We start from the raw sequence: 27,868 nt of genomic DNA, 5'->3' as shown, positions 1-27,868 counted from the left end.
TGGTAATGATATGGTTCTTTAATAATTAATACATGTATGTAGAAATAAGACAATAACAAATTATAATCCTTCATCTATAGAATTGTTAGCTTTACTATATAAGATTCATATTTTCTTCATAGCATTTGTGTCCACTACTGACCTTCAACACTTTGATATAATATTTTTTTCTAATGTTTATTTTTCTATCGCCTGACTCGACGAACAATATTTCTTAGATTGGTATAAAACTGCATGATTTGTCTTTTTAAAATGATATAGTCAGAAGCTACGACTGCTGCGACTATAACTGTGATGATAAAAATACCGAACACACCAATTGACTTTGCAGCTGGGCGATCATCCTTTGCACTTTTTCTTTTTCTAAAATATGTTGATGTCAAATTCTTCTGCACTGCCAAATCTTTTTCAGTTTCATCTTTTATCTTCTGAACAACTTCCTTTGTAACATTTTCGTAACGAGGGTTTCCAACTCTCCGACATGGACATTTGCATGCTACAAAAAAAAAAATCAGTCATAAAGCCATGTTCAATCCACTATTTTTACATTCGAAAATGCATGTACCTAGTCAGAAATATGACAGTTGTTGTTCATTCGTTTGATGTGTTTTGTCATTTGATTTTGGGGACTTAACGATTGAATTTTCTTCGGAGTTCAGTATTTTTTTACTTAACTTTTGCTACTTTCCATAATTAAAGCCATGTACATTTTCACGATATTATAATTTGGCCTCTCTCATTAGCCACGAAAGGAAAATTATGAAAACAATAATAAGTCACTGCACGGCTTTCAATGATGAGCCAACAGCGTGTCGGCAGACATAAAATAACACCACCGGAATTATCTATCTCAAGAAAACCTGTTTTCACACCGTTCTGATACTGTACTACATTTAATTAATCCCTGGTTTTACTTTTTTAAAATTCAAACGTTCATGTGCAGGATATTACGACCAGATTTCACTCAATTTGTATACTGTCAATTGTATGTTACATCTGTTTAATGTCTGGTCCATGAATCTCTATGAGCACCATAGGGTAACAAAGACGAAATAAATTAGATGTAACACTTGCATGATGATTCGCCATTGTCGAAGCCTTAAATCGAATTTAACTGAATTAAAAAAGATTGATGTAAATATATGACAGAAATTATGATGCAATTTATATTTGAATTACGTCATAAGTGATAAGGTTTCTAATAAGCATTGTTTAGATAGGTGAGGAAATGAAAGAAAAAATATGTTGAATTATTCGCAGCTCTATGATTTGATTTTACTCCAAAGATTGCATTAGTAGTATTTGACAAAAAATTGTGAAATTTTAAGTTATATTAAGCGTATTCGCGTATTCAAATTGGCTTTCTAAGTGTCTTGATTAGAGCATGGCTGATGAAACGTATTTAAAAGACAAGTACAGGATTTGTAAACGTCTGATGTACCAAATTTTGAACCTGGTAATTCTAATGAGTATTTTAGCTGTACATTAATGCAGTCTTTTTCGATTTCATGCAGAGGACCCCCCCCCTTTTCCCAAATATTGAAGCAAGCACTATCCCTTACTTTCACGATCCCTTTTTTAACTGAGTGACCATGTAAATTGACCTTTAATCATCTTTTAATTACTCATATTTCTAATTTACAGAAATAAATCAACTGTATATCAAAAGAAAATATCTATAAAAATATATGTGAGTATATATATGAGTATAATAAACATACTTTTGCACTCAAAATTTATTTGGGACCATGTAGAATTCGCAAGACATTCAATACGACCATCCCCATACATGGTGTAGAATATTCTACACCTAAATTCATATGATATACCAAAGGCTTTTGAAGATTGATCTGTGAAACCTCTAACCATCGCATGAGGAGCATGCAAAGCTGTTCTTGGATCTGGACAGTCTACAAATATTTATAGTAACAGATATCAATACAAAATTTATATTGCTGCATCCGGGCTTCTTGTATCATCAATGTCGGAATTTTATCTATTAGTGTGTATCAGGAAGTAAGGATAGTGCACCTCTAATCGTCACATGCAACAATGATTAGAGAGGATGAGAGGAATCTGCTTAACTATCCGGAGAACCTAAGTTCACTATCGATGTGGTAAAAGTTAAGCTATCAATAAAGTGTTGTGCACTTGGGTTTTCTTATCGTCAGTTCTCGTTTATTAGTTGTATGTCAGTTTCTCTTCAATTCTAAGTTTTGAATTTCTCGTTTGTATCTTCTGCATCGATATGGAGTTTAATCAAAGAGCGCACATCTTTGACTCAATACTTCAATGTATACTTTATGTTTGATTATCATTCAAACCATGTCATAGGGTAGTGTTTAGAGTAATGTTATTTGAGTTTTCGTCGTGTTTTGCAAATGAATGCTTCTCACAATTTAAGTTCAAGTTGTGTAGTTGTGTATCAGGAATGTACAGTACCATGTAGAAAAAACAATGCACACTTTACGATTGTTGAGGAATTTCAATAAATATCAACTTGTCTTTTTGAGGTCTAAAATGAATCAGAATGGGGTCTATTCTTTATCTAAGTACATTTTCATTACAATTTTATAATCTGTAGTGGACAATCAAAGTTATTTTGTGTCTAATATGTTATATTTTAAGGTGATAAATACCTGGTATGCAGGTGATTTGTTTTGACCAATTACCACTCCTTTCACATGTTATTTCTCCGTAGCTATACTTGGGGGTTAAGGTGGTTCCAGATTTACATTGTAATTGTATTGTCATCCCATACTGAAACATAGTTTCTTTCTTATAGTTTACAATGTACGCGTTTTCAGTTGTTGGGTCAATGCAACCTGAATTAACATAAAGAAACTTGTAAAGATATTTTTTAATGAAATAAAAGATTTGAATGCGTAGTTGTCAGTCTTTTATAAGCATTTGTTAATATTGGTAGTGTAAATGAATAATTCATTGTACAAAATGGTTAATATACTTCTAAAACAGCTTATTTATTTCCATACACATACAATGATTTAAAATTACAAACCATGGGTTTCGATATCACAAACTAGTCAAAACATTTACTAAATTTTATCATCGGTACAAGGACATCATTTGTAAATATAACTCAACCTGCCGACATCTTATATGTTCAGGTATTTCACATGTGTCACTTCCAATCTTTATGGTAATATCCTTTACAAAGCAAAATGTTGACCTCGACTCAAAATGCTTATATTAATAAACTATAATGTTTGAACCAATCTACGTATATTAATTCTTTGAGATCAGAACTCATCAATGTATACTGTCAAGATAACGCTGAGAATATTGACTCAACGGTAAGGTTTTAAAATGCTCTTGACAGAAAATTGCGCCAAAATTAACGTTATCAATACACCCTTTAACACACGAAATATTTATAAGAAACAAACAATAATATAAATATTGTCATTGGCACTTCAAACAAAACAATTGGAAGGCACAATCCATTGCAGAATTATCTTCCAAATCTGCTTTAGACATTTAGTTGTCCTTTTGATAGGCAAATCAAATCTTCGTGTTGCAAAGATGTGAAATTGATTAAGCAAATGTATACGTAATGCCGGTATAAATGACAATTATCGAATCTTAAATATAATAAAATAATTTCTGTAAGAAAACAAATATGTAATTATCCTGTTGGCGAAAACGAAAATAGTTGTCTTATTTACCTTCTGCGCATGTAAAGATATCTTCCTGCCATTCAGAATTGTTCAGACAAACTATAACACTAGAACCAAATAATGTGTAATCACCATAACAACCCATGGTCACATTTCCTCCGGCAGCCCATGATGTATTTTGTTCGATGTAGGAGTTGTTATAAACAGTTTCAGGGTCTGCACAATCTGAAAAAAAGAAGAATGATGCGTGTGAGATTCTTTTGTGCTACCATTTACCCTGTAAGATTAAAATCATTTAAACATGGTTCACTTTGATAATTACGGGCAACTAACGTTATATGATTTTATTTTCAAACATTTTCCTTCGAATTGAATCTAGTTGTTTTTGTTTATTTTTATTACTGAATAAATCTTTAATGCACTTGTTTTAAATGTTGGACAGTCTTACAGGATAACATCTCACAATTTAATAATAATTAATAGCAATACGATATGAACTACGTGTAGCTGAACATGTTTAGTTTTGAATTGTATCGACAGAAAACAATATACATGTAAGTTGCGGAAAAATACAATAACTGTAACTCTCTATTCAAATGACTTCATAAATGATGGGAAGAAAGTTACATGCTACCTATTTTGATAAATGATTTTGAATACTTTAATCCTAAGTAAGACTCATATTGATTGGAAATAAACAATCAGCTATATATTTTCTAATTAGATGTAGCGTGAGAAGCAGGGGATGTACAGTTATGCAATGAATTGATGTTGCCATTTCCTTGATGGTCTTTGAACACACTTTTATCTCACAGACAAATAATGACCGAATACTGTATTGATTAATAACTGCTTTATGAAAAACAGAACAATAAAATTGAGAATGGAAATGGGGAATGTGCCAAAGAGAAAACAACCCGACCATAGAAAAAACAACAGCAGAAGGTCACCAACAGGTCTTCAATGTAGCGAGAAATTCCCGCACCCGGAGGCGTCCTTCAGCTGGCCCCTAAACAAATATATACTAGTTCAGTTATAATGAACGCCATACTAATTTCCAAATTGTACACAAGAAACTAAAATTAAAATAATACAAGACGAACAAAGACCAGAGGCTCCCGACTTGGGACAGGCGCAAAAATGCGGCGGGGTTAAACATGTTTGTGAGATCTCAACCCTCCCCCTATACATCTAGCCAATGTAGAAAAGTAAACGCATAACAATACGCACATTAAAATTCAGTCCAAGAGAAGTCCGAGTCTGATGTCAGAAGATGTAACCAAAGAAAATAAACAAAATGACAATGATACATAAATAACAACAGACTAATAGCAGTTAACTGACATGCCAGCTCCAGACTTCAATTAAACTAACTGAAAGATTATGATTTCATCATATGAACATCAGGCACAATCCTTCCCGTTAGGGGTTTAGTATCATACCATCATAACATATATGAGAAGAACATAACCCGTGCCATGCCAACCACTAGTTTTTGAATAAATGTGTTTAGTTCCGATGCAAATACCCTATAAGTGAATCAATATTAACGCCAAAATATGCAATCTTTAATGACCTGACAACAGTATCGTAACTATATCCCTTCTTAATAAGTCTATTCAAAGGTTTTGTTAGTTTTTGAGGTGAATACTGACACCTTTGTGCTTTATAAAGAATATTTCCATAAAAAAATGGATGTGAAATACCTGAACGTATAAGAAGTCTGCATGTTGAGCTATATTTCCGAATGATGTCCTTATACCGATGATAAAATTTAGTAAATGTTTTGACTAGTTTGTGATATCGAAAACCCTGGTGTAATAATTTTTCAGTAATACATAAATTTCTCTCGTTAAAATCTAAAACATTGTTACATACACGAGCGAATCGTACAAGTTGAGATATATAAACACCGTAAGATGGTGACAAGGGAACGTCACCATCTAAAAATGGATAATTAACGATAGGAAATGAAAAATCATCTCTTTTATCATAAATTTTAGTATTCAGCTTTCTGTTAGTGATATAGATATCAAGATCGAGGAAATGACAGTGGTCATTGTTAGTATTAGCTTTATTTAAAGTTAGTTCAGAAGGATAAATTTCTTTAATACACATACTGTAGTCGCCATTATTGAGAGCCAAAATATCATCCAAATATCTAAAAGTATTATTAAATTTGTTTATCAGATGTTGTTTCGATGGGTCTTTGCTTATTTTTGTCATAAATTGTAACTCATAACAATACAAAAACAGGTCCACAATAAGTGGTGCACAGTTAGTCCCCATTGGAATTCCGATAATCTGACGATATACGGAATTCCCAAAGCGAACAAAAATGTTATCTAGTAAAAAATCAAGGGCATATATAGTATCTATATATAAGTATTACCCTTTGCGCATAAGAATATTTCTTTTTGCCATTTCGAATTGTTCTGACAAATTATAACATCATTGCCAACTAATGTGTAACCATCGTCACAGAGCATGGTCACATTTCCTCCAGCAGCCCATGATGTATTGTGTTTGATAACAGAGTTGTTATAAACAGTTACAGGGTCTATGCAATCTGTAAATTAAAATACGATGTGTGTTAGTCTGTAAATTTCTACTCATTTCTTTGTGAGGTTGACCTATTTACAAAACGGTTCACTTAAATGTATAAAAACATGACTTTCATTTAATTATACTCAAAATCAAAAAATTCCCTGAAATGATCTACAATTTACCCTGTCGCTGTATGAATGGTATAAACTTACTTATAAGTGATCATACACATACATTATACATCCTCTTACGTTAGTCAGAGAACGGACTTCGTACTAATCTATAAAGGTCCGATCACTGTCCAAGATTATAGGGGATTGTTGAGGTTTAGTACACATATCCAAACCCGTCACACTCGATAAGTTCCTATCCAGCGTCAGGAGCCTGTTGTTTAGTATTTGTCATTGTTCGCTGCCTTTCATATTTGTTGATTGTTTTGACATGAAATAGGCCTTTGATTATTTGGTTTCATTTGTTTCAAATTTTGTCATGACGAGGATGTTTCTATCTGATTTAAGGTTTGCAAATTAATCAGTTGTACGATTTCCTCATCCTCGGACTTCTTTTAATTTGAAAACAAACTGTGCGCATTGCTGTGTGTTTGTTTATTTTAAATTGCTTAGATGTTAAGGGGAGGTTTGAGATCTCACAAAGCATGTTTCACCCGCCGCATTTTTTACCCTTTCCCAAATCTGTAGCCTCTGCTATTTTTTATCTTGTATATTTAAAAAAAAAACATTTAATCAATTTATATGTTTTTGAGTTAAGTGTTTTTTTCACTGAATTAGTTCACTTTATTTGAACTCTGTTATAGCTAGTTTCATGTATGTAGCATTGTATGTTGTTTTTTTTTTGGTTGCACTTCAATGTTTCTGTTGTTTCATTGCTTCCTCTTATAGTTCATGTGTTTCCCTCGGTTTTAGTTTATAACCCGGATTTTTTTTCCCTCAATCGATTTATGACCTTTCAACAGCGGTATACTACTGATGCCTTTATTTGATATATTTGTAACTGAACGTTTCTACACATTATTCCTAATTCTATATTGTTATGAAAAGGAATAACATTTGAAAGTCTATATTAACAGTTGTGTGTACAACTTTCGTTTCCAAGAGCGCTAATAAACAGCATGCACTACCAAGAACATAGAAAAACACGAAGAAATATAAAAAAATCTTTAAAAAAACCACAGACATTGGTTAATATATAATGCTTGAAGGAAGAAGTTACACCACGAATTAATTTTACAATACACATCGGAAATACACTTAAAGAGCTTAGTATATCGTTAAATGGACCAATTTGTAACACAAACCATTCTGACTGGTGTCAAATAATATTTAAATCCTGAATAAAAAAACAATAACTTTGAAGTTAATCAAGACATAATAAATACTTTTCGTTACTTATAGATAATCGTTGATCATCTCAACGAGATTGATATTCTCGCTTGAGCCGGGACGGCGAAAGCGAGAAAGGCAATCGAGTTGAGATGATCAATGATAATCAGTTTATCGCTATTTTACCTATGACGACGATGTCAATTTCATGTCAATTTCGTTAGCAACGCCACGTGCATGCTTAGTTTTTAGCGATAATTTTCAATCTCAAGCGAGTAGCATGATATGAAAATTATCACAAAAAAAGATCAAAGGAAAAATGCACAAAATAGCGATCAAGTTAAATCGTAACCGGATAATGATTTTGGTAAACTGAATCTTTCAGACAAAGAAAATTATTTGCGCAGATCACGACACCTAGGTTCGCGACGCTACTGTTCATATCTTAAACAATACTGATTTTTTAATTTGCTGAGGAAATAAACAAGAAAAAAGAATTACCATTTGCGCAGATCAAAACACCTGTTTGCCATTGGGAATTGTTCTGACAAATTATAACATCATTGCCAACTAATTTATAACCATCATTACAGGCCAAAGTCACATTTCCTCCAACAGCCCATGACGTATTTTGTTTGATGTTAGAGTTATCATAAATGGTCTCAGGGTCAGTGCAATCTGTAATATAAAAAAAAATATGCGCGAAAGTTTCTATTATACTACACTTAACCCCTATTAGATTGAAAACTGTATTAATTATCAGTTTAATTTGTGAAGCATCGGATAATCGAAAATACCGCTTTTATAACCGCCAGTGTTAACTACATGATGCAACATAAAACACATATTACATTTAATATTGAGTTGTTTTGTCACGATAACCCTCAATAAAGTAAATTTTGGTAGGCAATGACAATGACATTTAAAAATTGACATACCCTTTCTAAAGGCTTTAGTTTCAAAAAGTGGCAAAAGATACAAAGTGGACAAATGAAAACCATAAATATTTTAACAATAGAGAGTATCATTGTCAAGATAAAAGACACTTAGGCTAATTAATCGTTGAATACCTAATTTGTTACTTGATAACATTGTTAGCGGTGTCATTTCGAAATGACACCATCAATCAAACATACTTTGAAGTTGATAAAGACATTTATAAGTACATGGCGCTACAGTTGGTATCAATACATGGTACTGCTTTTGTTATTTGCTGAAAAAATAGAAAAGAAAATCATATTACCATTAGCGCAGATGAAGACATCTGTTTGCCATTCGGAATTGTTCTGACAAATTATTACATCATTGCCAATTAATGTGTAGCCATCATTACAGGCCATAGTCACATTTCCTCCAACAGCCCATGAAGTATTTTGGTTGATGTAAGAGTTTATATAAACGGCAGTAGGTTCAGTGCAATCTGTAAAATTAAACAAAACTATGCGCAAAAGTTTCTATTAAGCTACCCTTAACCCCTTCCAGATTGAAAACTTTAAAACAAAAAAAGAACTTTACAAAAATATCAGTTAGATTTTTAAGTATTATTACAGGCCATAGTCACATTTCCACGGATAGCCCATGGAGTATTTTGTTCGATAATAGAGTTAGCATAAAAGGCATCAAGGTCTTAGCAGTCTATAAAATAAAATCGAAACTTTGCGTTTGAATATCTATTTCCTACATTTCCCCCCTGTCAGATTAAAAAAGGTTAAAATAAGAATTCTCATCTTTTAAACATCAAGTTATCTTACGAATTAGCAAAAATTCAATTACGAAAGCATCATGTTTACTCATAGCAATACAATATCATATATCTACGTTAATATTTGTTTTAAAAAAATTACTAGATACAATATGCAAATAAACAATAAAAAAGCTTGCCTTTACAACCACCCGTGTCAACATAGATCAAACATATCAAAGGCAAAATTGTGAGATGGTGTTACACGTTAATTATCGTTAAAGTATATACTGATAAGTAAAGACACAAGTCGATGTTGCAAAAGCATAAATTGATTGAGAGAAAACAAATTCGGGTTACAAACTAAAAAGCTTTGAAGTAACAGATCAACTGTAATGTTAGTATGTCTTTAATTTTCCTAAAGCAGAACTAAAATTTAGAATTAAAGTACTCAAGGTAATAATATAGAGTAAAAACATGATTTACCCTTTTGGCAAATAAAATTAGGTCTCCATGTACTATCTGCCTCGCATGTAATTGATTCCACATCTTTTTCTGCTGTATATCCCCAATCACAATATAGGCCGCTAAGGTTTGAGGTGACATGAGTATTACTTTGTGAGATATTATGTACTCCACCATTTTCTATTTTAGGTGCATAGCATTCTAAAATATAAAGCACTCACAGTTTCAAAATATAAAGATATGTGAGTCTTAAATTGCCTATTTAATTCTCTGATCATCAAAAATCGAAGGTCATACTAAGTTACATGATTTTTCATTCATTTTGCCTCAACTAGGATTAAGGCTAAAAAAGACAAAAAAACAACAAACGAGAAACTAGGTGAATAATTTGACAGATCTTAAATATGTGTTAGATAATCTATAACATATGAAGATGTACAGTTATCTCTAATTCCACTCAATCCTCATTTTACAAGTGAGAAAAGCACAAAGGGACATGCCATACCCTCTCGTTTCTTTTTTAATTCAGTTACCTGGGAGAGTAAAAGCACAGTCTTCGTCATAATTTCCATCTAAGTCATAGTCTGCTATATACCGATCACTAGCCAACAAATGTTTTTCTGGAACTAGAAGTAAAATATGAAAACACTCAATAACAATTTAATAGCAATGTAAAAAGCAATTAGGTACAAATCATTTTTCGATTTCTTTTACGGTTACGGAGGAAATGTACAAACAAAAATCAGTATTGGGGAGATAAATCTTACCATAAAATGTCATCAACTAAACAGGTAGAAATTTGAAAGCTGAATAACTGTCTGAAATCTATACACTGAGCCCCGTATCGATAACCTCTTCCAAGACATACTTTTACGCATCACTTATTCGCTCTTCGTGTTGATATCGGACTAAAAAACTTACATGAAAGAAAGGATCTATTTTAAAGTTTCAGTGTTAGGCACAATATCAAATCATAAAGAATTATTCAAACAAAACAATGCATGTTCTGGTTCATAAACAGTTAAGCATGTGCTCTCGATATATATGAAGTTCTGATCAAATACAAATGTACAAGCCAAATGGATGTCGAGAGTCATTTATAAAAAAAAAGGGGGACAGCCTAATATTTACAGACATCCCGAAACAAATTAGGACTTTAGATAATACTTTTTTTAAGGCCTGAAAACAGTTTTTCAATTTTTAAGATAATTATTGAACCTAGCTATATATATATAGGGGGTGAAAAAAATGAAAAAAAAAAATTAAAAAAACTTTAAAAATCTATGGCAAGAAAAAAGTAAAATACACACTACACTGTACAATGGACATAATCAAAGTGGTGTAGATATATTTACCGAAGTTATAGCCAGCTAGTGTACAAATGTCCTCATGTATTAGACCATCACAATCTGAGTCTTCGGTCTTATGCAGAATACAATTCTGTAAAGACAAATACAAATGCATTGTTTTCATAGAAACGTTTAGACAAAATAAGATGAAAAACATTGAAATAAGCAAGTACATAATAATTGATATTTGATTCAAAACAATCCATATGAACAACTTCAGTGGTATAGTGCTTTCCATTTCAGCTAGGACTTGCTTGTTCCACTGCCAGTACTACCGTTACAAAGTCTTTGATTATAAGACTTTCCTAGCGCACTACAATATGTCTTACAAGTCATTTAGTTTTGAGATCAGGATAATTTTTAACGGTAATGCTTTTCGTAATTGAAATGAAAAATGTGTAACAATTTAACTGAAAAAACTTAAGGCCTAATTTATAACGAAACAATTTGAATAAAACAAGTATGACAAAGATCAACCAACGACAACCATTGAACCACAGGCTACTGACTTTGGATAGACACCTGTAGTGTGGCGGGGTTTGACATGTATGAATGCACCAATGCATATATTTCTTCCTAAGTAATATTTGGCAAAGGTTTTTGGATTTTTAAAAGTCTGAATCCTTTTCTATCTCTAGCTGTGTTCACTCAAGTGTCACTGATGAGTCTTATGGAAACGAAACTCGCGTTTTGATTACCAAATTCTAGGTCGGCATTAGATAAAAGAGTGATGGTTATAATTAGCGTGACAATTCTTACTAGTAGTGTAACCAAAGTATCCACAAACAAAGATTTTTTTATGCTTAGTTATTGTTGTTAACTAAATATTTACATTTTTGTTTAGTAACACTTCACAGAGCAGAATTATCTGTTCGCATAGATGTACTATGTTTTTGTTAATCAATAAGGATTCTTATAAAAGGAAGCTTTACTTGATCAATTATCGTTGAATTGACGACTAGTTTTCTATGTTGTGTCATGTGTACTATTGTTTGTCCGTTTGTCTTTTTCATTTTTAGCCATGGCGTTGTCAGTTTATTTTCGATTTGTGATTTATGACTCTGGTATCTTTCGTCCCGCTTTAAAAAAAAAATAATGACACATTTTTCCCTGAAAAGATATTTGAATGGTTAAATCCAACAATTTTGTAGCTGAGAAATACAGTATATAATTTATTTAATCGTTCTGCTTTTTAGACTGATTTACCTTATATAAAAGTTAAAATAAAAGAAATCTGTATCTCAGTACACGTTACTTCCTTCCGAGCTTTGAAATTTTCCATGTTAGAAATGAATATAACTTCAGAACGGTATATGACTAACAACGCAATAATTCCGCATTTGTGTTGTAGTTTTAAGTATTGTGGAGGAGTATCATTAAATTATGTAAGAGTGCAGAATCAAAAATAAAAGCTATTTTCCAAGCAATAAATTGGCATAGCTCTAGAATAATAGGTTGTACTTTGTAAATACAACTGTTTCTCAAACCACACCTATTTTTATTTTATTTGGGGGGGGGGGGGAGATATGTTATTTTCATAGATAATTAATTTTGTTGACGTACTGGGTGTCACTAATGAACTCTAGGTTTCATGTCATAGAAACATAACTTGGGGTTGTTACCAGTATGAAAATATACTATTGCGGTGAAAAATGTATTTCGAAGTAGGCAAAAAGTAAAGGTAGGGGTAATACATAATTTTAGTACAAGTTTTAACTCAAACAAGTTCAGGACATATACATGTAATAAATATGCCGCACAGCAACATGTTTTGACCTCTGAATAAAAGGGGCCAAAGATACCAGAGGGGCAGTCAAACTCATAGATTGAAAAAAAAAACTGAAAACCCCATGGGTAAAAAATAAAAAGACAAACTGAAAAAAAATAGTACACCAAACACAACATCGAAAACCATGACTTAGCAACACCAACCCCACCAAAAACTGCGATCTCACGTGCTCAGGAAGGGTAAGCAGATTCTGCTCCACATGTGGCACTAACATAGAAGTGCAAATTAACTTTCTAATCTAGGATATATATAAAGGCAACAGTAGTATACTGCTGATAAAAGTGTCACAATTTTAGCTCCCACAAATGGAGTTCCTATGGAAAATTGTGTTTTCTTTATTTACAGAAACTCAACCTATAATGATCGAGGTAAGGTTTGGTTTATTTTGGCTACAGTATTTATATATATGAAGATGTGGTGTGAGTGCCAATGAGACAAACTTGAAAGCAGGTCATGCTATTGTAGTCATACAATTGTTACTGAAAACCCCTTATCTTTATTTAAAATTAGTTTTCCAGAGTGACCACTTGAAATTGGTTTTTTTTTACAATTTCCTCCAAAGACCTCTTTATTAAACCTCTATGTTCCTATTCTAGTCATGGCTACCATGTTGGTTGGATAGCATGATCATCTGACACATTTTTCAATCAAGACATCCTATAGACAATTGTGGCTAAATTTAATAGTAGATGAAGTGGAGAAGAATTCTGTAAAAGATTACAAACATTTACAAAACATTGTAAAATTTTACTATTAAGTGTAATAACTCCTTAAAAGGTCAATTGACAATCTAAGTCATAATTATAGTTTTATTTGTAAATCTTAATTTTCATAACATTATTGTTGTTTACAGTTTATCTTTATCTGCTAGTATCAAAGTATTCAAGATTATAAACAAAGAAATGCAAAATTTAATTTGATTTACAAATCCAGGGGCAGCAACCCATCAACGAGTTATCTGATGCATCTAAAAATAGATGAATCTTGGCCAGATGAACATTTATAACCATATCAGATTTACTCTTTAGTCTTTTGTTTCAGAGAAATAATCGACAAATGATATTTCATATATTTGCCGAATTCGTAAGTTACTAATTTCCCTTTAACGGAGCTATAAATTAATACTTACTTCTTCTTTAGAGAATTTCATTCCAACACATGATCCAAATGCTTGTCCTTTGTAACTGCCACCATACCAAAGAACATGATCGTGAACGTTGCTATTAAAACTTGCTTGATAAGTTGTATTTTGTTGAAGCGTTATTGGCATACTATAGTCGATCATATCAGTGTTTACATAGGAGTAAAGCTCAAATGTAGTGTTAAGGCTTGAACCATATGCATATAATCTATGTTCTGATATATCTGCATTCTGGAATGTTTTGAAATCATATGTATCCAATATGTGATCAGTTGATGGAATTATTACCATAAATCCACTGCCGGCATTGTCGATTACAGTTACCCAAACAAAAACGGGCTGGTCGCAGGATATTTTTTCTAAGTTATATATTTCTCCTTTTGATATTTGCTGGAAGTGTCCTGGTTTATCAAGATATATTTCCCATTCAAAATAACGGAGAGAATCTGATATGGTTAAATTACAACTTGTTACCCAAGATGATGTCATTATACGGATGTTGTAGTTCGCAATCGAATCTTCATCAAGTCGAAAGTTAATAGGATATGATCCGGATTTGAAAAACTGAACAGGGTATAGCTGCTCTGCGACTGAAGTGTTGTTGAAACTTGCGCCACATATAACAGAAACTCGATTATCCGCCCAAATGTAAGTTCCAGTCAAATCTCTGTCTGACTTTATCAATGCATATTTATATTTTCCGATGGAAATATTAATTCTGGAAGTATTATGCACATTGTAATCGTTGTTGCCGAAATCGGTGATATTAATTGAATAATGAATATCCTCAAATAGAACTTTTACATCAGTGTTGTCAAATATTGCAGTGATGACACAATAAGAACTGCAATACACATTCTGTGGACAGTAAGTTGCAGCGTAATATTCTAATCCCAAAACATCAATTGGGAATAACAAAGTGGATATTGCCTGGTTTGCTACCTTGCTGTACCGGAGAAAATTTATAGAAAGTTTGTCTGCAGACGTTATTTTTATTACAGTCATGTCCTGTCCATTAATTTTACCTCTATAAGGATATGATGTGTTTCCCGTTATGGTTCCATTTATATAATCGCTTAGTTCAGTACTGTTATTTTCAGGAAGTATTGCAAGCTCATAGAAGTCGTGGTTCCATGTTGCCATAAAAGGAACAATGAAACAATATCCATGACTGCTTGTCGTATCTGAAGAATGTTATAAGAAGAGAATTTTGAATTAAATATCTTTCCAAAAAAACCATTAGATAGATGACACACCCTTGAAACACAATTTATAAATAAAACGCTTCCTTTGAGATGCAAGTTAAGTATAGTCAGAAGATCTATATGTAAGATCTACACCAGACCGACTACAGTTATCTAACTTGATCCAAAACTTAATATGATTGAAACACAAATTGATTCGGAATAAATGACAAAATGTGAATGTAATTACTACTTTTTACTTTAATAACAAATACGAATAGCAAGTCTAAATCCTTAAGCAAAAAAGTTGAAAGTTATTTTCATGATATGGAATGTCATATACCTTTTCTAATTTTCAATTGAATCAGATAATTGATTTCAAGAAATCTTTCAGGGACTGCTCAGAAAAAAGGGTCAATTGAGCACTTTGTAATTCATCGTAAATCAGTTATAATTTTGTCTATAGTATATAATCGTTGGATTCGCTATTGATACAACTAAACGAGAAAGGCATATCTTGTAATATCAAAAACACACTTACGTGGAATGCTGTATAATCTCATTATATCTGTATAGTACATATTAATGGAAATAAAGCACAGAGAATACAGATTATATAGCAAAAAGGCAAAACTTGTGGGAAACCAGGTGGTCGAGGGGGTTGGTATGTAATTGTAAGCCTCTTTACTAAATCATACAATCGTTTTTAGGTTAACTAAAATGTAATCGTTCAAGTCGTCAATATAGTAGTACCCTTAAATATTCAAGGAATACCTCCAACGATACAATCGAGCCTTTTTATGTAATATCAAATATTAAAAGAAAATATCACCAATGCAAGATGTTTTGAAAAAAACAAACAAAAAAACTATATTTACTCTAATTTGATATTTAGGCATTTGTTGTTGTCAAGTTTAATGGACTTTTCCTTTTTTCATTTACCATAATGATTGGTATCTTTTAAATATGTTTTTCTATGCAGTCTTTCTAGAACAAACGCATGATGATTAACATCTTTTTTCTTGTAGACATACTTTGATTGTGTTTGAATTTTGTCACAAAAAATGTATGCATCCTTAAAAGACATAGTTTCCTCGGAACTGTCATTATAAATGTATAGGACGATACGCCAAACAAAAGGTATGACCATGTACCCCTGGAATTGTTTATAACATAGAAAGAGAGAATCACATTGTTTTGTACATTAGCTTGCACAAATACTCCTTTTTTTGACAAAGAAGTCAATTTGCAGCTTTATCTTTAAGCGTTTAAAATTAGTTTAAAGTCTTGGAAAATACTATTACACAATGTATTAAATACTTAAGGTGGTACCTAACACTACAGGGAGATAACTCTGTAAAATCAGGTAAACGTTTTAATTACGTTGTGTTGTAAAGGGAATATTAAGCTTCTCATTGATCAAAATTGGTGTTTGTCAAACTGCTATATAACCAGTGTAATTTTTCTGATAAAATTGTTGGTTCAAAATATTTGAAATTTTTATATTTTTGTTAAAGGGTCAAAGTAAATACTTTGTCAAAATTTTATGAAAATCAAACGACCCAAATTAATTTAGGTGAAAGTGTTGGGTACCACCTTAAGTACTTTCATGACGACGCAATGCTGTAAATTATCATTAAGAGTAGAAGAAGTTTTGAAAAAAACTGTCTGGGTGAAAAACATTTGGTTGAATAACAATGAAAATTAAAAGATTAAGTATGATTACAAATGAGGCAACCATCTATCAAAAACCTACATACACGGATGTTAATTAATTAATATCAACTTACAATCTTCGCAACAAGAACATTATATGTAGCTACAAAAGATCCGGAATATCAAAATGTAAAACCATACATTATGGGAAAAAAGCTAGTAATATAAAATGGAAAAACAATGTCAGACGGCAACCAATGACAACTAACGCTTGTTTCGTTTGTTATTGAATGAAAAGGAGGACGTAGATTGTTTGTGTATTGTTGTTCCTTATATACATGAGGCCATTCAAAACAAGGACAGGCGATCCTGTTTATAGATACTTTAGATTACTTTAAACTATTTTGAAAATACTTATCATAACACCATCTAATGTTCTTGGTTTTCCATAGAACTATTACTATTAACAATACGAACTGTCACTTCAGAAGGAAAATGTTCTTATGTTTAATACAGGGGGTAATTTGATATTTACGGACTGTCTTCCTTTGATTTATGTTTATTAAATAAGGTAATATACATACGAATGTAAAAGAAAATAATGGATGAACCAATCTTATGTATACATACCGTCGGAGTCTATACAAATATCTTCCGTAGTGTCATTAATCTCTTCTGAATTATTTTGCTTTTTAGGCAGTGTATTTGTATCTACATCTTCAATCTAAATTTTTTCCATATTAAAGAATAAATATAAATTGATAAAAAAAATCATGTACTGTTTGAAGACTCTATTTAAAAAAAAAAACTTTAAAAAACTGAACTCCAAGGATGTTCAAAATGACAGTCGCGTTAAATTACATAATGTTGAAAACAACGTGTGAGCAAAACAAATTAAGCAAAAATTGGGATACAGCAGTCCACAGCAGTCAATAATGCGTTTGTATCTTAATCACTATAATAACAAAAACAGAAAAGTTATCACAGACAAACAAAATGGCATGTTGACACTCTATAGACGAGGCACATAATCAAATAAAGAATGAAAAACGACAAATAGTCAATATAGAGAGAATACGCATACAGAAAGATTTGCTGTGTTCTGATTACTTCTTGTTTTCTCTTCCTTTTTGAATTTTGTCACCGTTGTAAGAAAACGCATACTTTGCATCTGTGTGCATTTAAATTTAAAGAACTACGAAACCAAAGAAATAAGAAGTAGCTGAAATCAACAAACACTTTTGCATATAACTGAAATTGCACATCTGAAAAACTGATAATTCATAATATTTGATAGATGTTTATGATTATACAACTGTTATAAAGAACTGGGTTTGTCATATTAAATGACAGTGCGCCAATATGGCGCGAAACACCAGTTAATACCAGTAGTCGATGGAATGTTCTATTTTTTGTTATATAATTGTATCATATCTATCTTATTTCAAAAGACTACTTTCTAAATTAAGTAGTATATATTCAGGTATATTAAACTAAAAAAAGTGTTGACGCAGAGGAGCAAACATCTTTTCAAAGTTAGCCCCTATGAAGATAAAGTTTTTTCATAATAATAACATGCAAAAATTGAAAAAGTACACTAAAATATACATGATTATGATAACATATGTATATGTACGACCGTGTACTATTGAAGTTATTATTACTATTTGTACTTGCTTATGGTTTGATTCCAAGCTTCATAAAGTACAGTACATCAACAATGTATCGAAAAAGTCATAATTAATTTTCTTTGTGCCTTTGACGCATGCCCTGATCCTCAGATATTTTTGCATTGGGAAAGTTTTGAAGGCAAATATACACATATTTGGAAAAAAATGTTCCTCAACCGCACACATTTTTGTAACCTTTTTGATTTTATTGATGTACATTATTGATTTGTAAAATATCAGTTTTCAAATTTTAAAAATATCTATGTTTTGACATGCGATAATCATATCCGGGGCTTGATTTCTAACAAATTATTTTCTTACCTGAATGGCGTTATTTCCTACATAATAAAAATCTAAATAATTATTTGGGTTCATATTTTTATATGAAACTGCGAACGATATACCATTGTTCTGGATTTCACAGATGTCATTGGTATTAGTGGATTCAAAGTGCATTACAGAGAATCCAGACTTTGATACTAGTTCTATATGTATCTCCGTTCTTTCTTTTAACTGAAAAGTTTCGTTGTAGCCATTTACAACAATGTTCATGTGATACTGATGTTTACATGGGATGGACAGTTCAGTTGTAAAATAATGTTCCGCTGGTGGAATGTTTATCATCGCCGGCTGCATAAAACCATCTGCAGCAATCTGACATACCATAACTGGTTTGTTTGCCGACAGATATATAGTGCTTCCTCTCTGCAAAGATCGCTGTATTATAAAATGAGACATGGCATGTATTGTCACGGTTTTAAAGCCATCCATTTTTACCACAGTATTGTTGTATCTAGATATTACTCGAATAGTGTCACCAAAATCATCAATATCAGAATCAATCAATGTGAATTCCTTACCCCAGGTACTCAACGGTAGCATTTGTGTAATTAACGTATTTTTCGTCTTTCCCCTTTTCACAACTGTATCTCTACCACCAGTAAATACGGCTATTGTTCCGTTACTGCTGATATAAGTTCCGGTTAAGTCACAGGCACACTCTAGTATTGCTGTGTAATTTCCGGATATTTCAAATAAGATTGTTTCTCCACTTCCATATTTTGTATTATGAAATGTGACTTCGATTTTTCTATTTGATTTTCTCGTTTCAGGTAGCGCTACCTTAACTTCGACTGTTATATCAGGAAGCGTAGTTATACTAATGAAGCATTTACCAAGGATTTGACAGTATGTAATCACATTGTACTCGTTTCCTAAGCTACCAATGGGATACATTGCCATTGGTGCTAATGTTCCATACCTTACATTCATTGAGATCATTGCATCCTCCAACCAACTGTCCAACATATCATTTTTTATTATAGAACCTTGTTCTATAACGTAAACAGCATTCCTGATAATGTATATAACCTCAATGTCTTGTGTAGGTATATTAAGTCCATGACTTTCATCAAGCGATAAATTAAACGGTGGTATTACTTTTCCTCCTAGAGCAATCATATATTCAGTTGACGATATTACTGGATGTTGTGCTTGGATTTCTAATGTAATGCTAACGTTAAATATACCTTCGCCGAAGACTATTAGCGGTAAGACAAAGCTTGAATTCATGCTTCCTGTCACTGACACTGAAAGATGTTCAAAACAGCGTTAATTCTGAGGGACGACATCAAAAGATCAATGTAGGATAAAAAAAAATCTAATAGTTTGGGGGTTGAATGGGTTAAACTGCTGCAAGTTTTGTTTATCCGACATTGATTTTTACATATATCCATATTGCTCAATCTACTTTTCCCAAATTAAGTTGAGAGGGGGTGGGGTGATTGCATGATCTCCATATGATTTACAAAATTTATGAAAAACACACTTTTGCTGTTCTTTTTTCTACAAAAGTAAGATAAAAGGAATCATTGGCAACAACACAGCGACCCACCAGAGACAGAAGGACTGTTTTTAAATCGAGCTTAATAAAAACAAACGATATCATGCTACAATGGAGTACATTAAAAATTATAACTTTCTGAAAGATAATACGAGCTATACATATAGCATTGAAGTAATAAGGTCAACATAATCAGCACTATATTATCTTTCAACCATGTCAGGTTTCTAAACGAGTAAAATGTGTGTCAGGTAGAATGTATAAGGATGAAAACGTTTGAAAAAAACTGTAAATCTGTTTGGAACACTGTTGTAGTAATTTTCCGAACATGGATCGAATTCGGTATACAATGTAGTCTTGGAACTTAAGCAATCAACAAAACCAATACCTTATAGTAAGTTATCAAGTCTTCCGCATTGTTAAACGTGAAACAATTGAAAAGAGATTAATATTAATCTAATTCATGCTAAAAATAGCAGGCGCAAAAACAAAATAAAGGAAGCAGTATTAACGACTTAACGGAAGAACAGGCTTCCGACTCGGTTAAGACGCTCACATAATTTGTCGAAGTAAAGAATGTTCTTGCTTATTCAACAAGTAAAAACCCGTTGGCAAAACATTTATCTAATTTGATTGACACAAAGCACAAGCATAGCACAAATAGACAAAAATAAATATAGACCCAAGAGCACATAGCTAGATGTAGTTCAAATCCAATTTCAAATAATAACACATACTTTTTTTCTTATACTTTTATTTCCAATAAGTACGTATTCGGTGAAATAAGTGTTAAAATTTCTTTAACAGTTATTAGCAGAGACAAACCAAAGTACAAAAGTATCAACAGGTTGTATATAAAAATAAGGAGATGTGGCATATACATGTCATAAAGACGATTATCCCCACCCAAAGAAGGCAGAGGCGGATGTAGGTAATTATAGGCAACAGCACAGACTTCAACAATGAGAAAAACTCATACCGCATTAACGGCTATAAAGGACCATTATATGAAACATATGAAACAAATAACCAAACGTCCTTATTTATAACAAGACCATTTACAAAAACAAATATAGCAAACACAAACCGACGACAACGACTGAATATTTGTTCTCTTGTGTAACTATAATTTTTATACACCACTTGTCCAGATTTTAGAGAAGGGAATAATTCAATACTACCTTACATTCTTTGATGGAAATGGACAAGTTCATGTAAGTCATGTACAGTATATTGCTGTGTGTATTCATTTATTTTCCTGGGGTCCAATTTTTGCTGAATTAAAGAAAGTTTCAGCACTTCGGTGTTCACATGAATATCAATTATATTGTTGGTTTTTTTTTTAAATTACCTATTTACAAAACTTCGAATTTTTCGAAAAACTAAGGATTTTCCTTTCCCAGGAATAGACCACCTTGGCCGTATTTGTCACAACTTTTTGGAATTTTAGGTCCTCAATGCTTTTCAACTTTGTACTTGTTTGGCTATATAAATATTTTGATTGAGTGTCACTAATGAGTCTTATGTAGACGAAACGCGCATCTGGTGTTTTAGATTATAATCCTGGTACCTATGACAACTATTTACACCATTGGGTAGATGCCACTGCTGGTGGACGTTTCGTCCTCGAGGGTATCACCATCCCAATAGTCAGCACTTCAGTGTTGACATGAATATCAATTATATGGTCATTTTTATAAATTTCCTGTGTACAAAACTTTGGACTTTTTGCTGATTTAAAGAAAGTTTCAGCACTTCGGTGTTGACATGAATATCAATTATATTGTGTTTTTTTTATACATTTCCTGTTTACAAAACTTCGAATTTTTCGAAAAACTAAGGATTTTCTAACCCCAGGAATAGATCACCTTAGCATATTTAGCACAACTTTTTGGAACTTTGGGTCTTCAATGCTCTTCAACTTTGTACTTATTTGGCTTATCAACTATTTTGATCTAAGCGTCACTGATGAGTCATGTGTATCCGACTTTGTAATTTTACATAATAGATATAGGAAGATGTGGTGTGAGTGCCAATGAGACAACTCTCCATCCAAATAACAATTTAAAAAAAAAGTAAACCATTAAAGGTCAATGTACGGCCTTCAACACGGAGCCTTTGCTCACACCGAACAACAAGCTATAACGGGCCCCAAAATTACTTGTGTAAAACCATTCAAACGGGAAAACCAACGGTCTTATCTATATAAAAAAAAAACGAGAAACGAGAAACACGTATAAATTACATGAACAAACGACAACTACTGTACATAAGTCTGCATACAAACCTATTATAAGTTTGTACTACGTTAAATATTCAAATTCTTTGTTCGCCTAAACCCAACGAATTTACGAAAATTGGTATCCCACGGATAATGATTCATGCATAGTATTTGGCTTGCTTGATGGTGTTTAAACACCACTTTGCGGCTACTTTATTGGATTTTTATTGGTGGAAAAAGCCGGAATGCACGGAGAAAACCATCGACCTTCGAAAGGAAAACTGACAATCCTAGTCAATTAAGATTGGAGTCGAACTATCATGCCTTTCAACTTTGTTTATTTATATTGTGTATTCATGCTTACATGTACTATTTGTATTGTTAAAAGTTGTGGGGCTCCATCTATGGTTGTAATTCCCTTTCCTCAAAATTGACTCGGGTCGCTTATTTCTCTTTTGACTTGTTTTGCCACGATTGATCAAGAGTTTAAAATGGAGGATTATTGCATAAACCCCTGCCGTACGTTGTGACATCAGTTTCACACAAATTGTCACAATAGTTTGTACAGGTTAAAGGTATGAATGTACTTTTACATATTCAAACCTTGTTTTTATCAAAATAAAATATTATTATACCAGGATCCCAAAAATAAGTGTACGCATGACGTCCATTTCTTGTTTATACTGTTGATCAAATAAGACTTTATCTAAATATCTAAAATTGTATTTACCCGAATTTGTTTTCCCAGCTACAATCAAAACGAGCAAGACATATCCGTTTACATGCATATTCCCGGCTAATTCAAAAGTTTTTCTGCAAAAAAAGTAGTAAACATGTAATATTGCTTTCATCAGTTTATTAAAAAGACTAATTCAAAAAACCTACAAGAATTGCTGCAGACATATTTAATACTGAAGGACAAATAAGGTTCTCTTATAGGTTGTGTTGTCACAAAACAAGAGGATTATTTTAAAGGAGGAATATATTTTTTCTCGGAAGTAACAATTTTTTGTTCACTTTTATTTTTATACAAAACAAAATTTATTCCTTTCTTATAAAAAAAAAATCATCAATAGAATTAATTTTCTTTCTTTATATGTCGGATGAAATAAGTTCATGTTTCGTAGTTTTTGTTTTCCCGGCTTTTTTCTGACAAATATACGGGTGTGCCCAGGAACGTCCTATATGTTTGTATTGTCTCTGTGTCATTTATAAATTGTCGCACAAATTATAACAGCATTGTATATTATTATTTTGCATTAACATGTGGTTTATTGATATTATTCATTTATTTGTTTGTTTATATTTTTCTTTATTAGAAATGGTGTTGTCAGTTTATTTCGACTTATGAGTTTGGATGTCCCTTTTGGTATCTTTCGCGCAAGCTCTTGAAGCTCTGTGTTTAAGACCGTAATTTGACCTTTAATGGTGTTCTTTTACAAATTTTGACTGGGATGGAGAGTTGACTCATACCAACTTTTCTTATATCTATTGAACTTGATCTGTGCAATTGTACCCTGTAGTATCCTCAACCATGGTTATGGATTTTGTGTGCATATTGATTTTGTGTCACGATTCAATACACCAAAACATTTATATATATTTTTTTACATTTGTTAAAGTAAGTTATCAGAACAACGATTAGAAAATAGACCTATTGTATGTATTAATTACAATCTTACCTTTATGTTTGAATAAAGTTGCCAAAAGGTAGTATGCATATCATTCTTCTCTTATTTCTGTTTTCAGGAACTATGATATTTATACTCAAATGACATGGATATATACATTTTGCTCTTTTTCAATCTATTATCAGTTTTATAATTATAAAATGAAATTAATCGTTATTATATCATTAATCTAGATTGACTTTTGAAATGATTTGGATAATATCAAAAAAGTTACTCCTAGAGCCTTTTTAGAAAGAACAGGTCTTATTCCCCTGGTTATAGCATTGCAATTTTGTTTGAATATTTAACATTTATTACCATATTACAGGAATTGATGCTATTTCAAAAACATATTTAAATCTCCAGTGACGGGTTTTCAGATTAAAATTATAGATGGATTTTAAAAGTGTTAAATTTTTAATGTTATTTATAACTAGACAGTATTGTTTAATTGATTAGTACCGGCTTCGTGTTCATTGTTTTTGTAATGCATACAAATTTTGACTGGAATGGAGAGTTGACTTTTTGGCACTCATACCAACTTTTCTCATATATTGAACTTGATTTGTGCAATTGTACCTTGTATTCTCAATAACCTTGGTAATGGGTTTTGTTGGGTGTACATATTGATGATTGATTTGGTGTCATGATACAATACACCAAAACCTTTTTTTAAATTTGTTAAAGGAAAGATATCAGAACGACTAGAAATCAAACCCTTTGTATGTATTTATTACAATCTTACCTTTATGATTAAATACAGTTTCCAAAAGCTAGTATACGTATCATTCTTCTCTTATTTCTGTTTTCATGAACTATGATATTTATTCATAAATTACATGAATATATATATTTTGCTCTTTTTCAATCTATTATCAATTGTATAATTATAAAATGAAATTGAATCGTTATTATATCATCAATCTAGATTGACTTTTAAAATGATTTAGAATATATCAAAAACGTCGCTCCCAGACTGCGTCCTTTTCAGAAAGAACAGGTCTTATTCCCCTAGTGATAACATTAAAGTTTTGTTTTAATATTTAACCTGTGTATCCATATTACAGTACTTGATGTTACTTCAAAAACATTTTTAAAATCTCCAGTGATGGGTTTTCAGATTTGAAATTATAGATAGATTTTATAAGTGTTAAATATTTAATGTCATTTATAACTAGTACGTATAGTTTAGTTGATTAGTACCGACTTCGTGTTCATTGTTTTTGCAATGCATCGATTTTTAGACTTGAACGATGCAGTCAACGTAATTATAACAAAATCAAGTTCGCAATAAAAAATGGAGTGGGCAATAACAACATGAAGTGAAAGGGATTGGGCAATTGACTTGTTTTGTGGAAAGAACTAAAGGAAAACGAAACACTCTTGATAACAAATATTATATTTGTCTTAGTTTCTTTTCACATATTTTCATACGAAATGGGCAAAATGTTTACACTGCATACATTTGCAGGTTCTACGGTGATTAAACGTTTAGAATCTACAAAAAGTAAAATCACAAAAATACTGAACGTAGAGGAAAATCTAATCGGAAAGTCCATTATCACATTGCAAATTCAAATAACAAAACACATCAAAAACGAATGGACAAGAACTGTCATATTCCTGACTTGGTACAGGCATTTTCAAATGTAGAAAATGATAGATTAAACCTGATTTTATATCGCTATCCTGCTCATTTTGATGACAGTCCCATCAAATTCCGTTATATTTACAATGATGCGTGAACTAAACAGACATAATAAATAAAATAGTCAAAATATGGGTACAGCAGTCATCATCGTGTAACAATTTTAAAAGGAACAATTTAACGGAACACAAAAACATCTATCTACAAACACATTCATTGATTCGCGTGTTTGACGTCAGAAAATTGTATACGTCACATATATTTGTCGTTTAATGTATATATAAACAACTAAAAAAATTTCACATAGACAATGTTAGCATACAAGGTTAAAAAAATCAAAAGTATGTCAGAATTAATTTCAGAAATAGACCGAGATTTAAAATAGTACAAAAGTTGTGTAGAATTTATAAGAATCCACAAATAGTTCATTTCACTACGCGATTGAATAATTTTGACGTTTGTAGTTCAACGTATTTTGTAATTCATAATAGAAATATATCATAATGACATAAAATAGAACAATTTCATACTGACGGGATCTTTTAAAGTACAGAGTCACGTAATAAGAACCAAAGAAATACAAAAAGTCGCATATACAAAACACACCAGCAAAAAATGAAAGACAATACAACCACATTGACGGGATGTTTAAGTACCGAGCCACGCCAAATGGATATCACATAAAATAATCCAACAGTAAAAGTAATATTAACAATAGAACAAAGATAAATGAAAAAACAATAAAACACGTTTTTAAGATGATAAACAACATCAGTACGCAGAATCTATACATCAAGACCATCATGTATTATTTGTGAAGTTGATATTTAGTTGAATATTTATCAAAAAGGTCTTGGTACCTTCTGATGAACTTTTTTAGAAAAAGGACGAGACGTTCTTTGACATACCCCTGGTTCATCAACTTTCTACTCAGACACTGATGACGAAAGTCTGAGTAGGAGCTGCAAGCTCTTGAATATCGAAAAAGTTGGGAAATATATATTCCATATGCACGTGAAGTTGGTACATTGCTATTAAGGTGGGGGGAATTTATAATTTCAAAATTAAAATCGTCTCGTTTGTCATAGATTCTGGTACTGAGATAACTGCGTAAGTCAAATTCGAGATATAGGTCTAAAAATGAGGCGGAGGAAGCCGTGTCTGTTGTTTCTTTAATTTCTAGTTCTGGGGGATAAATGCGAGTACTTAAATCAAATTCAAACATCTGTAAAGCTTGCATTCTTTGCTATATAGGTATATATCGTAATTATCAACAAAACTGTCATTGTTAACTAAGACGATATAATACAACTATATGGGTATGTATGACAGACAGACGCAAGATACCAGAGGGACATTCAAACTCATAGAGATCGGAAATATACTGACAACGCCATGTCTAAAAAAGATTCTAGACAAAAAGACAAATAATAGTTTACAAGACACAACATAGAAAACTAAAGACTAAGCACACGAAACCCATCATAAACAGTGATTAATTTCAGAAACGTTCTTTTAAAAAATTATACCATGTCTATTACATAGTTTTTGACTTCTATTCTGCATTAACAAACACTTATAATTTCTCACAGTTTTCGATTGATAGTTTTAATCTTCTAAAAAAATTGTTTTACTTTTTTACATTTAATATGATTTGTAGTAAAACTTTACTAAAATTCATGGTAATTTCTTTTAAGAGAGTCCTTACTGACATTTATTCAAAATGTGTATAGTCCAAACAGAAATGACAGTCCATCCATGCAGAAGGAAAAAGGCGGAATATACCAAAGGAACATCGAAATGAGATCGACGTAACAATGGGATTAAAAAATGGCGAAAATATTGCAAAACAATACATAATTTTTTTTAAGAAAACATAACCCTTCGTGATCTCATGTGACACGGAAGGGTATGTAGACCGTGCTTCAGATGTGACATCCGTCGTGTTGTTAGGTTACGTACAACTTCATGACCTACCGAATTATTTACCGGGTTTCAATAACATGATCAACACGACGGGTGCTAC

At 31.9% G+C, this 27,868-nt stretch overlaps 1 protein-coding gene across 1 annotated transcript; it reads right to left on the bottom strand.

Annotated features, from left to right (window-relative positions):
• LOC139486804 (uncharacterized) lies at nt 1-24,310 on the bottom strand. The gene is made up of 15 exons (XM_071271777.1): nt 24,207-24,310; nt 23,255-23,337; nt 18,782-20,049; nt 17,421-17,514; nt 13,939-15,134; nt 11,027-11,111; nt 10,205-10,297; nt 9,693-9,872; nt 8,769-8,945; nt 8,027-8,203; nt 6,031-6,207; nt 3,687-3,863; nt 2,640-2,825; nt 1,722-1,910; nt 1-496 (listed from the first exon to the last, which is right to left on the bottom strand). Exons 2-15 carry the CDS (start codon nt 23,310-23,312, stop codon nt 186-188), a joined length of 4,368 nt encoding a protein of 1,455 aa, XP_071127878.1. The 5' UTR covers nt 23,313-23,337; nt 24,207-24,310; the 3' UTR covers nt 1-185.
• Nucleotides 24,311-27,868: the final 3,558 nt, after the last annotated feature.

The sequence above is a fragment of the Mytilus edulis genome, chromosome 8, assembly GCF_963676685.1.
Source record: "Mytilus edulis chromosome 8, xbMytEdul2.2, whole genome shotgun sequence".
Classification (NCBI taxonomy): Eukaryota; Metazoa; Mollusca; class Bivalvia; order Mytilida; family Mytilidae; genus Mytilus; species Mytilus edulis.
The sequence above is the reverse complement of the archived record's forward strand: the minus strand, read 5'-3'. Positions and strand labels throughout refer to the sequence as shown.

Coding starts and splice junctions, on each gene's coding strand:
- LOC139486804 (XM_071271777.1), bottom strand. CDS start 23,312: ATGCATGTAAACGGATATGTCTTGCTCGTTTTGATTGTAGCTGGGAAA. Junction 11,112..13,938: donor TGAAATTCTCTAAAGAAGAA/GTAAGTATTAAT, acceptor TTGTCTTTACAG/AATTGTATTCTGCATAAGAC. Junction 8,946..9,692: donor TAATTTTATTTGCCAAAAGG/GTAAATCATGTT, acceptor TTAATTTTACAG/ATTGCACTGAACCTACTGCC.